Consider the following 12877-nt stretch of genomic DNA (forward strand, 5'->3'; position numbering starts at 1 on the left):
GCTCCCACTGCCACTGTTAAAATTAAAACCAATATTGTGTTCTTGAAACAAGACAGACATGGTGGTTATAACTCTTTAATTCATTGAAGCAAATTTATGCCAAATTTTTGATGTAATTTTTTCCCTTTTATGGGATCCGAATACATTACAGGCTTATAAAAATGCCGATCCAATTAAAAGTAATAAAAGTCTGCTGGAAATTTTTCTTTTGTATCTCTGAGACAGCCACTTATATTGTGTTCTTGAAACAAGACAGACATGGTGGTTATAACTCTTTAATTCATTGAAGCAAATTTATGCCAAATTTTTGATGTAATTTTTTCCCTTTTATGGGATCCGAATACATTACAGGCTTATAAAAATGCCGATCCAATTAAAAGTAATAAAAGTCTGCTGGAAATTTTTCTTTTGTATCTCTGAGACAGCCACTTAAATACGAATTAAGAACTCTACCACTTCTTTTCTGCAACAATGCCTTTGCTTTTATTTTTGCAATTCCTTAAGTATTCAGCTTTGAACCAGATTATTTTACTCAAAGACAGTGGACATTTTTTACAACCTTTTTATATGTTATTTGATTCATTTGAGTAGGCCTCCACTCAAGGAGACTGTGGGTTTAGTACAGAGTAAGTACCCTGGCAACAGTCTAGACTAGACTGATCAAAGGAGCTGATCAGACACTAACCAAATTTAACACACTAGTTTAAGTGAGTCATAAGGGATTTTCTGATCTTGTGCTTGTCTGAAAGAGCTAATATAAAAACACACATTGATATAACTGCTAGTACATCGGGCTAATTTTCTAATTATCCTTTGCTTCTCCTTTAATCACCATTTCACAGGAAATCCATATTTTAAAGACTACTCAGACCAGTCTGGGGTTCACCTTTTTCTTTGTGCACGTTGACATACTTCTATATATGTTGATAGCTATCATTCTCACTTCTATAGGCAGAATTTGGCCCTGAGGGACTCACATCATATAAAAAGCAATTCAGAGGTGAATGGGTCAACCTTTCATGGCTCAGCTTATTTTCACCAGAAATCGCAGCCACCTGGGATGAAAAGCACAACCCAGCACACACACACACAAAATCTTTGGAGGGGGAGGAATTAAAGCAATACAGTTCATACCTGATAAAACAGAGCCTCAGTTTTATGTTTTTCATTAATGTTTTCAGCAGATTGAGTGTATTCAGCTTGCAAATTACAGCTGCTCATAAGAGTCAAATGATTTGATCTGAGGAATTAGACAGCTCCAGATATGAGAAGCGGGAGGGACACAGATATACACGTACAGGTCACTGGTCTGAATTCAACTGTAGTGGGCTTGTAATCCTTTACTGGACTCTTTACCTTTCTGCACCAGTTGCTTAGCTCTTTCATGACAGCCAAGGCTATTTCTGCAGGCCCAAGTGACAAAAATGTACACATTTGTTGGCTGTCTCCCTGGGGAGGGTGGGTGTGAAAGCCTGGCCCAGGAGCCACCCTGCTCAGAGGGATTTTCCCCTGTGAGTGAAGAGGTGCCGAATCAGGCTCCAATTGGGTTTGGAGACTGAACTGCCCTTTCCACGACCTTGCAGTAACAGAGCTGCCAAGCACTGACTGAAGGTTTTTCCCACTGAGCAACCTCCAGAGCCCTGAATTCAATAGCCCACAGTCAATAACTGCTCACAAGGAGGGAGCCTGGCTGATGCAGCAGCTGCAAACAACCCTGGCAACTGCTTTTAGAGACCCACTCTGTATGGTCCTGCAGGACAATTAATTTTGACTTTACACTTCCTAATGGACTAAGCAGTAACATGGTGTTACATGAGCACTACTGCTTCTGCCATGCATGAAAGACACATGTATGCAAGGAAATAGTGCTCTGAAAGCATTTAGCTCCCCACGTATTGCAGATATATGAATGCATTATTTTATGCCAGAATACAGCTGCCCTATTAAACTGTCAGAAATAACTACATAGAAAGCAAGAAGAACTTGAATAGATGTGGTGCCCAGAGAGCATCTGATTCTTCCATGTTTAATAGTGACATTTTAATTTCAGCCACACTGGTGAAACACATTATTGCAGAGCCACAGGGTGAGCCTGCCAAAGGCAGATGGATCATTCATGTTTGCAGGGAACAAATATGTCAACACTAACCAAATATTCCCTGATGACAAGGTTGCTTCAGACCCATACCAATCACTAATTTATATCACCAATGCAGTAGTAATTAAAAAACAAAAGCATTTTTGGCAGGATAGGAAATCAGGAGTCACAGATCTGCAGTTCCCTCAAGTGCCTTGTCCTCCACGCTCTGTGGCTCTGATGCCCTCTCCACATAGCATCATCTACAGTGAGCAAACAAAGATGAGAAACTGCTCTCGAGTCTTGAGGCCATGCCTCTGCACAACAATGGAGGCATGTTCACTAACCCAGAGCTGGTAAATACTCACAGAAAACAGGAATATATTGGGAGGGGAAGAACTCCCCAAAACACAGCTGAAGCAGCCTAAACAGGAATCTGATTTTGTATCTCCCTTCTGGTCACTTCACCAAGTTCTTCTGATCCAGAGAAGCCATGCCCTGAACAACTAAATGTGGAGCAAGAGATGTGCCAGTACCTCAGTAGGCAAGGCAGGACTGGCAGTCATGGCAAATCCTACAGCCAGCTATGTCTACTCAGTCACTTGCAAATGAAAAGAAACACCAGGAGCTTAAAAGGCTGCATGTACATCTACAGAAAATAGTACATTTATCTTTCGGATTGACATAACTGTGTAGTCCAAAATGACCAGCTAAATTCACACAGAACATTAAGTATATAGTTATTTTCTATATTCAGATTCAATACTTTAAAATTATATTTGGTGCTTCAATATATATCCCCCTTTAAAATATGTGGAGATTGAAGCAAGAAAAGAGCAAAAATCTGTCGCTGTGTTGTAGTGCTGCTATCATGCTCAGGATGTAGCAACAACACTGGCTTAAGGGAAATATTGACATATCAACTGCTTTTGCATTTTTAATATGGACAAAAGCAGTCACCTCTCCTTGAATCAAGCAGGATTTGTTGCTTTTTTCTTTTGTGGAGAACACAATCAGTTGAAAATTGCACAGCATCCTTTCTGAGTTTCTTATGAGAAACAAACAGGGAAAGTCATACATTTTGGAGGAAGCTATTGTTGGTTACTCCCATTTAATCATACAGAGAAAGAAACACTTTAGTGAACAAGGTCAAAAGTGTAATTTCTCTGCTGTCATGGGTCTATTGGGATTCCAGTGTTCAAAACAAAGAGGCATCTCCTACTGTTAGGAGTATTCAGGGGACACCCTGATTCCATTACACGCTTTTTCAGCCAAAAATGATTTGAAACACAACATTAAACTACATTTCTACAACAGAGGATAAAAATCTGGTAAAGGTGACAAAGAGACACCATTTAGAAAACCCTTTTTGACAGTATATATCAATTCCAAGCCACAGGAAAGATGTATCCATTTTGTCAAAAGGTGTTAAGCATGTGGATTCAGTACAGATGAAGCACAAGTGTCTGGCTTGTCTGCAGAGGTATTAGAAATATGTCCATGGAAAAGAAAGAGGGATTTAACTGACAGAAAGAATAAGGCAGGGTTTTATTACATTCAAAGGGGAACCAAGCAGTAGACTTTAATTAGGTGTGTCACAAAATAGCTGAGAAAAAAAAAAGTCAATCCCAGAACTATGGAATCCATCTATATGGGTACTTGTTTATCATGGTAACTAAATGCATATATTTAAAAGAATCCAAGAAAGAGCAAGGCTAATGTCTAGTAAGATTCAAATCAGTTGCATTTTTTATTGGTTTACCTTTTCTTAATTGCTAAGAAATGAAAGACGATGACTAGGAAAAGTTCTGAAAGAGAAATGTTTCTCTCTTCTCTAAATGAAGTACTGGAACTCACAGCTGTTATCGTTACCAATGACTTTTAATATATTCAGCCTGACACCTTGGTTTCACTTATGAACTGAATTACTTTCACTTAGTCCCAAGCAGACTCATTACTCAATGTTTCTTTAGAAACCAGGTGAACAAACACCTCATTGCACTGGCAATAGTCATGGAACTATAGTGCAAAGCCTTTAAATTATTTCCTTAATTTTATGAATTAAGGCAGGCTGGAGATAGTGAAACAAACCATTATATAACATCAGCTGACATTAAAACAGGTCCCAGCAATGACACATCCATCACCATAAAACTCAGAGGTGAAAGCAGCAACCTTCAGCCACAGCAATAGAAAAACACCCTGGCTGCCTCCCACCTATGATACCCAAGATAATGTCCCAACTCCTACTCAGCACTGCTACCAAGAAGAAAACAAGCAACAAATCAGGGAAGGAGAAGAGCCAATGAAAATTGCCTCTGTCATAATTTTCTATCTACTGTCACTCAACTGTCTGGCCACCCTGATTTCTTCATGTTGTTCAGCACAAACATGAGGCTGTTCACAGAAATATTGTGACAGAATAGAAACACTGGATCACTTTCCTTTCAGAGGAACAAAGCCAACATTAAGAGGGAACACACTCTCCTTGCTTGTGGCTCTTCCTGTGACAATGTAGTTTGTGTTATGCTGTGGTTGAAGCAGGCAGCTCAGACATTTTCATTCATTGCTTGGAGGAACTTCTGCTCCCTCAAGCCAATAAATGGTGTAAGAACTTGCCTTAGTGAAGTATTGCAAAAGTAATTTCCTACAGGAGCGTGCTTTGGCATTTCCTGCCAGAACAGTGAATATCCCTCCCAAACTTCAGCTAAGGATTTCTGCAGACTGCCAGCCACCCTGGCTGCTCTGAGGTGAGCACATCTCTGCTCACATCTGCAGCAAGATGCTGTACACCTCTGCAGCACAACTTCCAAGTGCAGCCCCTGCTCCAGGAGAACACTGACTGGGCTTCATTCAAGGTCCTTTCTTCATGTCCTTGCACCAGAATGGAGCCAAGCATGCTACACCTCTCCTGTGGCAGCACAAGAACCTCCTTCTGCCTTTGAAAAGAACCAGGGAAATAAATTATGAAATCCAGTCCCTGCAAAACCTCCTGAAAGTTGTCTTTCAGAGGCATCTACAAGGACCTGAGCTGTTCCTGTGCACACACATTTCCAATGGTAATTTAGTGACTCCTTTGGAGAAGGCCTCAGGACACAAAGAGGCAGCTGAAATACTCTAAAGTCACTATTCTGGTGATCTGATTATTTTTAATAAAGGAACACAAATAGGAAAGTAGAAGTTGTTTGTCTAAGCAAAATAATATTCATAGATTTCCACAGAAAGCCATAGTTCTCATATACACTTAGCACCCGAGCCAGTCAGCATCTTCCTTACTACCACCAAAAATAACAAAATCTGAATTTTTATAACTGATTTCATATTCCATCCCATGTATTCAATTAACAACTCCGTAAGCAGCAGTTAAAGAGATTTTTCTACTCCTGACAGCCTCTCCCTGCCTATATATTGCATCTAACCATGAGAAGCACTTGATTGTCACCAACAATGTAACTAAATTACTTCAGTTGTTTCTGCATCACTACTCACTCTACAGTTCTAAATTAAATGTAATAATTAGCTTGCAGCTTGTCCACAGAGGAGATACCTTAGAGAAGAAATATTGCCCTATCATTTTTGACCTCTGGAGTTGCATGTATAATCATGTGCACTTTCCTGTTGGTTTACATTTGAACACACTGATCTTTCAGAAAGGGCTTCAGCTGGCAGCTAGAAAGTTACTACATGCCAGTTTATAGTAAGTCTATATATACTGGCATACGAAAACTGCCTACGGTTGGTTCTGGTACCCTTAGATTTACTGCCCTCACAGGATTCATTTTCCCCATGATGATTTCAGTGTATTCTTCATTTGACCACAGCTAAGTCCAGGGCTGCAATGATGATAGACCACCACGTTTCTGTATCACAGCTGAACAACTTGTCACCAATTACTCAGGCTGTGCCAGGGAAATGAACAAAGACATGCAGTCATGTCTCTGTGGCCAGCTCTAAGCCTCAGGACTGGTATCTGTGGAATCAAAGTCTTTTTCCCTGCTGTCCAGGATATCACATTCATCTCCAGGACGAGTTACTATGGCAACTAAACCTGGGCTTAGTGGATGAAGGCACTGCTGTGCAAGTCAGTGTTTATTTTGCCAGTAATATGACTAGGATATGGCTGACCATGTAAGATGGAAGAAGCTAGGATTTTTTACCTCTCTGCTCTTCACTGTCTTACCATTGAGAAAGAAAGAATGACTTTTAGCACCTAAAGTCATATCTACTTGACCTCAGTTTATCTGCTTAACTCAGTAGCAGCTGCAGGATATTGGAACAAGCTGGACTGAGAAGCAAAAGCAGACAAAGTCACACAATCTGCTCACTCTGAATTGATGAATTCTTACCCAAGCCCTGCTTCATTCATCCACACAGAAGTGACAAGGGAACCCCTCACTAAAAGCCCCAGGAGCAGGAGCTGCATTGCATAGCTGCTGCTGAGGCTGAACTTGACTGCCTGTCAAGCTCACAGAATTCAGGGGATGCAAAAAGCTTTTCAACACAGTTAGGACCTCAGTAGACTGAAACATTCACCAAGTAAGCCTGGGGTGCTCCCTCTGGCCCTTGTCCCATAGTACAAAAGTAGCTTGAGAATCAATGTGCCCATCCTGCTTTGCATGCCTTGGCCCTGACCCTGCAACACTGGAATGAAGAACCTGCATCTGTCTCTGTGGTACAGATTAAAAAGATTGTTGGAATGGGTTTTGTTGGCTTGGTATGATTCTTTCTTTCTTTAAAGGCTGAAAATGTATGATAATTAAAGTTAATTTCATTCCTAGAAACTAGTAACAATGAATTGTGGCTTTCCAGTTTACTGATATTACTTGAATAGCCAAAATCCCTCTCCTTCCTCATAATCTGGGTCATAAGATAATGTCTGTGTGGTTGGGATCAGAGATTTAACTGAATGTACCACTTACCAAAAATGTTTACAATGGCTTCAATGCCTGCTGATTGCCATAGACATTGCTAAGGTATATGCTCTCCCAGGAAAAACAAGAGTTTAGAATAGAGGTAGGACATTTGTTTTGTCTTCAAAAGCCTATGGACATTTATTACCAAATTAATAATATCTTCCAAGTCAGTGCTGGATATGACATGCCAGCACCCTGGAACTTGTCATCCACTGGATGACTAGAAAATATTCTTCCTCATCACTGCACTTTGAGTGCAATGACTTATTTCTGATCCAACACCTTTTCTTCACACCTTGCCTTAAGTGTTTCTTGAAGTGCCTTCAAAAGCTTTACCCAACACAATATCTTGCAGTATCTGAGGTTGCTGCTATTACTATGAATCCTGTGCTCTTGCTTCTCCCTGGAAGGAGGCCAGGCAGGAAAAGGGGAGAAGCACTTTCTGCAGGCCTGCAAGTCACACTTCTAAGGAAAAGAGACAGGGGGGAATGGAGAGACAGGACATGGTCATATCTCCTGAATATGACTAAGATGCCATGATATTTTCCAACGTTCTAGGTTAGGCAGGATCAGACTTCTCCGCCTACTAAACTGCAGTCTGTGAAGGAGAGTGGGAGAGACTTGCTTCGTCTTGAATTAAGTCTCTGCTCACCACACAGGCCCATAAACAAACCAGCCTGAGGTTATCTGTTGCCCTGAAATGAGCAAATATTTAATATTTTCAAGGAATTCTGTCAGAGAGTTAATAATAATCCAGAAATGGGATGTGCACATAGATTGGCCAAAATACAATCCGTAAGTGTTGCTCTCGCCTCCTGGAGGCATCTTTTGGGTATTTGGAGGAATGAAAACTTCAGAGGATGAAGAGGAGTCATTGCAGATTGCATGGTGCCAAGGTGAAAAGGCCCTGTGTGTCATTCAGATTTGCAACTTTTCTTGTCCCATCCTTAGGAGAAGATAGAAGAAAGAATGCTTTTCCAAATACTGCAGAAGCTTAGTAACTAAGTTAGTTAGTCTTTCCACTAGAGACCTCTAAGTCTCTAGTATGAAGCACAGTTATTGTTGCTTATGTGGCCACAGATGTAAGAAGAGAGGCAGATCACTCAAGGAAAGCTGGAAAATATATATCATTTAGATTACAAGATGGGTAGTTAAGAAAAAAAGAAAATTAAAACTTGCTAGAAAGACAGTAAACCAAAGACTAAAGCAAACTAGTTCTACAACATTAGTATATTAGAACACTTTTTAGTTTCCATCCTTACACAGAGTTAGCACTTCTGGCAAAAACAACCCTGCTGTACTGCCTCAAGGAAGAGGTCAGATACCATAAACCACAAAAATGGGTCAGAATCATCAGTTCTGACTTCTCAGAAATTCTATTTAAGCTAGTGTGCCAGTCAGCAGATACAGAGCTGTTTTCATGCCCCTCTCATTTACTTCATAAAAGGAAATTAATCCCCCAAATTTGACTTCTTACAAAGAGGACTAAACAGCTGACAAACACCATGACAAAGAAGAGGAAGTACAAATGTAGTGTGTTTCAACACAAGCAGAAATTCCAGAAAGAATTGAAATGGTAAACAAATTCAATTTACTATTTTATTACACCAGGAGAAGACTGTTCTAAACACTCTGTCCAACATCTGGGCTCTTGAAATAACAATGCAGTTGCTCTACCTGCACCCATATGGAAGCACCACAAAAACAAGAACAACCTTCTATCATTTAATAAGCCCAAATGCCCTAGCATTAATTCTACACTGGGAAAAAGGAGGAGAAAATCTATTCTAGACATAAGGATAAATGTTCAAGCAGAGGGTGAATATGTCCTGAAAACATAAGTATGGGGGAGCAAAAGCAAGGAGGCAAAAAGATGATAAAAAAAGAGCTGATGAAGCAAAGCAAAAAATTCAGTGACCTTGCAAGTCTGTGTAGCCTTCTCTTTGCTCTGATGCCATGTTCTGCCAATAAATCAAAAAAGACCAAGAACCTATTTGCAGATTAAGTGAGTATTTCAGGGTGTATGGAAAAGTCAAATCAACTTGCAGTGTTCTGCTTCTTGTATAATGATAAAAACACAGCTACCCTACATGGCTCCGAGCACAGCACAAAATGGAAGTGTCTGCAGTCTCCAATCAGCTTCTTAGCCAGACTACATGAAAGCCAGAACACTCGTGCCAAAGATAGTTAAGATGATCATATTACATTACAGTCATTGTAGTGATATTGGGCAAATGTTATGTTGCATGAGCCTACACAATAATTGGGTAGTAATCAGTAAAAACATCAAGTCCCTGTTTTACTACTGCTTCATCACTAGCTATAAAACAACATCCTAATAAAGAGCATAAAACTAAAATGAACTGAGATTACCAAGATGTGTTATGGCAGTTTAGAAGTCACTTTAGCAATATAAAATTAAACAATACCATTTAAAACAATGACCACAGAAGATTTACTATTCCATATTTTTAAAAAGCAGCTATTCCAATAGCCTGCCTACATAACCAAAACACATTACCTCAATGCTCACCAGAAACCACTATATACTGGATAGCAGACTATAGCACTCTAAGTCCCTAATCAGATAACCTTGCATGGACAATGCTAATCCCCGAGAAGAAGAAAGCAAGAGAGAGAAACATTAGAAAAAGCTTTGGCCAATATTCAGATATGAATTTTGACTGTACAAGTTTTGAATTTATGGCAGAGTCCAAGAATGATCAGACAAGCCATTAGAGAATGAAAGAGGCTCCTTCCAAGTTGTTTTTATCAGGCTCTGAATACATCACCTCATTTTTAGTAGGGTTCTGGTATCATGTGCTGTTAACATATAATTATTACAGAACCGTGATTGCATCATTAGCAGAAGTTTAATTATATCATTGACATTAGTGATGCCATAACATCAAGCTCAATAATAGTTCATAACAAAACCTACAATTAGCACAATTTTTCCTCCCTTTTACACCAACCAAAAAGTGTTCAGCTTGGAGAAGCCTAATAGTCCATGCAGAAGAGAGCTAGGGCTGAACCTGAAAGGATCGCTGGCTGGTAATTTAGTAATACGGTAATTAAAGTCTTTTCATGATGTAATTACACATCAACTACAAAAGGACAGCTGCTATACAACACTGCCAGGGTACGTGGCATGAAATGATTAGATTTGAGAAGCTCTGGTGGATAAACTGAATACCACAGACATAAGTCTGAGGTATAGCTGGCACCACATAGTACATTATTATTCAAGTCTCACACTTAACGTTTCCTTAGTCTCATTGTGATAGTAACAGTTTGTTGCACATACCTTGGTCCTGTGACAGCAGAAGGTGTTCAAAACCCAACTTTAAAAGCTTCTGCTGTTTTGAAGCTGCCTGGAATTAAAAGACCTAACCTTCTTCGGGGGAGAGGCAGTACAAATGAGGTTTGCATGAACCCATAATGTATATTTCCCACCCCTGCAGCAGGAAACCTTCTCTCACACACTCCTGTTTATGGGAAATGTACCTTGACTTATTTGCAGGCTTTTATCAGTGGCATAGCAGAGAGGGAAGAAGAATGAGGAGTGAGGCACAAATGAATAGGTGACCTCAAAGAAACTAAAGAACTAGGAGTTTTGGCATCTATTTCCACACAGGAGGGATCCTGGGGGAACTGGGAGCAGCTAGTCCCAGGCATTTATGAACAAAGACCTTGGCTACTCAGAACTAAGTCCTGCATGGCCAGTTTTACACAGCACATTTCTAAGAGACAATAAAGCAAATTAGCCAGCTTGAAGGAAGAGACTCAACTGTACTTCCAGTGTGATAGCACAAGAAAACATGATTATTTCTAATTTAATGGCAGGAGACAGAGAATGCAGTGCAGTTAGCAATTCTGATGACGAGATAGGTGGTCTGTTTAAACATGTTTGCAGCTACCATGCAGTGCCACCCTCCCATGAGGATTCACTTGACATTTGATGCAAAAAGGAGATTCAAATATGTCACTTGTCAAGAGGAACTGGGTGAGCAACTTACAACATATACAGCAAATTTAGCATCTTAAAAACAATCACCAACATGAAAAGAAGAGTAATTTTATGCACAAAAGATGTAACTGACTTTCTACACAGTTTACAGCAGCAAGAGGCAACAAAAACGTTCGGTTTAAATGACAAAACTCTTTGCTCAATTGCTGTCTCTATAAGTGTGTGGGTGGACACACTACAAACATGAACTGTGTGTGCACAAACCTTAAACACAAATGCATAACCATAGCTGTCTTCACCTAAAGACAATGTGGTTCAGCACCTTTGCAGACTTTAATTATCTGGTTGTTAATGAACAGAATACAACAGGAGTTTGTATCACATGGGGAACTATTCTCCCTATACTGCTTATGCAGTGCACTACCAAAAGAAACGTGAAGGTCTAAAGTCTTGCAAGAAGAGCCTTCTTATCTCCCTCTGATGGTGGCATGGGCAGAGAGTGAGAGACGGGGAAAGAATGCAAGTGAGATTTCTAGTATGCTCCTGTCTTTAGCAAGATCAAACAATAAAGAGAAAGTTTCTTGTCACAAGTCTTCAGGCATCCAACTTCAAGTTATAACAAAGCAACAGCTTCTTAACAACAGCATTCAGTTCTGAGAAACGGACAACTACATGAGCCAGAAGAGGACAAAGCAAAATTCCTAAGCTGTGATAGTCTGCCTCCCTCTCCTCCTCCTTCATTGCAAGAGTAGCAGCTGTTTGCTTACAGATCACTACCTTCAATTATATCAAATTCTGAGAGTCAAGTGGCCTATCACAACTAAGTCTGGAAATAGGAGCCACAGGACTTCCTTCTCAACAAACCCAGCCTTACCAGCTGTTCCAGCTACAGTCACCTTGTCAGTGTTCAACAAACAATTCTACTCCATACTCAGTGTTTCTTCTGTTTCAATGTATTTCCACTTCTCTACAACCACCAAATCATTCAGAAACGGATACAGGACCAAAAATGTTGTCAGTTTCCCTGACTGCAACCATCACTCAACAAATACTGGAACTCTATCACTGACATTTGCATTAATGAGAACAGTTAAGTGTCCAGCCAAAAAATCCAGAATCCTCCAGTGATACTGTTTGCAACTAAGAAACTGGAGAGTTTGGGGTGAAGGATTAGTTGGGGAGATACCACACTTACTCACCTGCTATCACCAGCGTTTGCCACATAAAGCTTCCCCAATAAATACACCACCACAAGGGCTGTGCAGCCACCAGAAATATTATACACGGCCCTCTCTCGTTCTATTTGCAAATCCTGTGGGAAAAGAGAACAAGATTTACAATGACAGCATTGCAATCAATGTTTGCAAAAATGAAGATTCCCCTAAAAAAAGAAAATACAACAGAGTCTTTCTTAAACTGTATGTCCCACTGGCTTTCTTTTCTGGCAGCTATGGCCAATGGTCAGGGAGAAGAACAGAAAGTTGGGGAATACCTAGTACTTATGATACAAAGATGTTTGGGAAAAATCAGGGCAGGAGATTATAAAACATCAGGCACTAAGGAACAAATAGCAACTCTCAGGCGTGCAAGAGAATTTGCTATGGCAAAAGCACAATGAAAGCAAAGATTAATGTAGCTTAACAACAGATACCTGGTGGTATAATTGCAGAGTGCTTTACATAGACAGCAAATAAATAATAAGACCTAGTTATGACATGAATAACTACCTGCACCCCAAAAGCAATGCTAGGATCGTGGACTATATACCTCTAGGTACAGCAGCAAGACACACTCATGCCACAAGGTTATCCTTCAGAAACACAAGGAATAAGTGGATGCTAATCTCATAAAGGGAGTGGGGCAGGAGGGAAGGTCAGTAGAACAGTAATTACTGAAGAATACTGGGCATTCACAGAC

General features: G+C 40.1%; 1 protein-coding gene across 1 annotated transcript in view; it reads right to left on the bottom strand.

Moving 5' to 3' along the window:
* PPM1H (protein phosphatase, Mg2+/Mn2+ dependent, 1H) overlaps positions 1-12272 on the bottom strand; it is a gene marked incomplete at its 5' end in the record, with an annotated part of 49795 nt that extends 37523 nt beyond the window's left edge. The window contains one exon of the mRNA XM_009079688.1: positions 12160-12272. Coding sequence (XP_009077936.1) covers positions 12160-12272 — 113 coding nt within the window. The remainder of the gene's footprint in view (positions 1-12159) is intronic.
* Positions 12273-12877: the final 605 nt, after the last annotated feature.

Source organism: Acanthisitta chloris, unplaced genomic scaffold (assembly GCF_000695815.1).
Source record: "Acanthisitta chloris isolate BGI_N310 unplaced genomic scaffold, ASM69581v1 scaffold7898, whole genome shotgun sequence".
NCBI lineage: Eukaryota > Metazoa > Chordata > Aves > Passeriformes > Acanthisittidae > Acanthisitta > Acanthisitta chloris.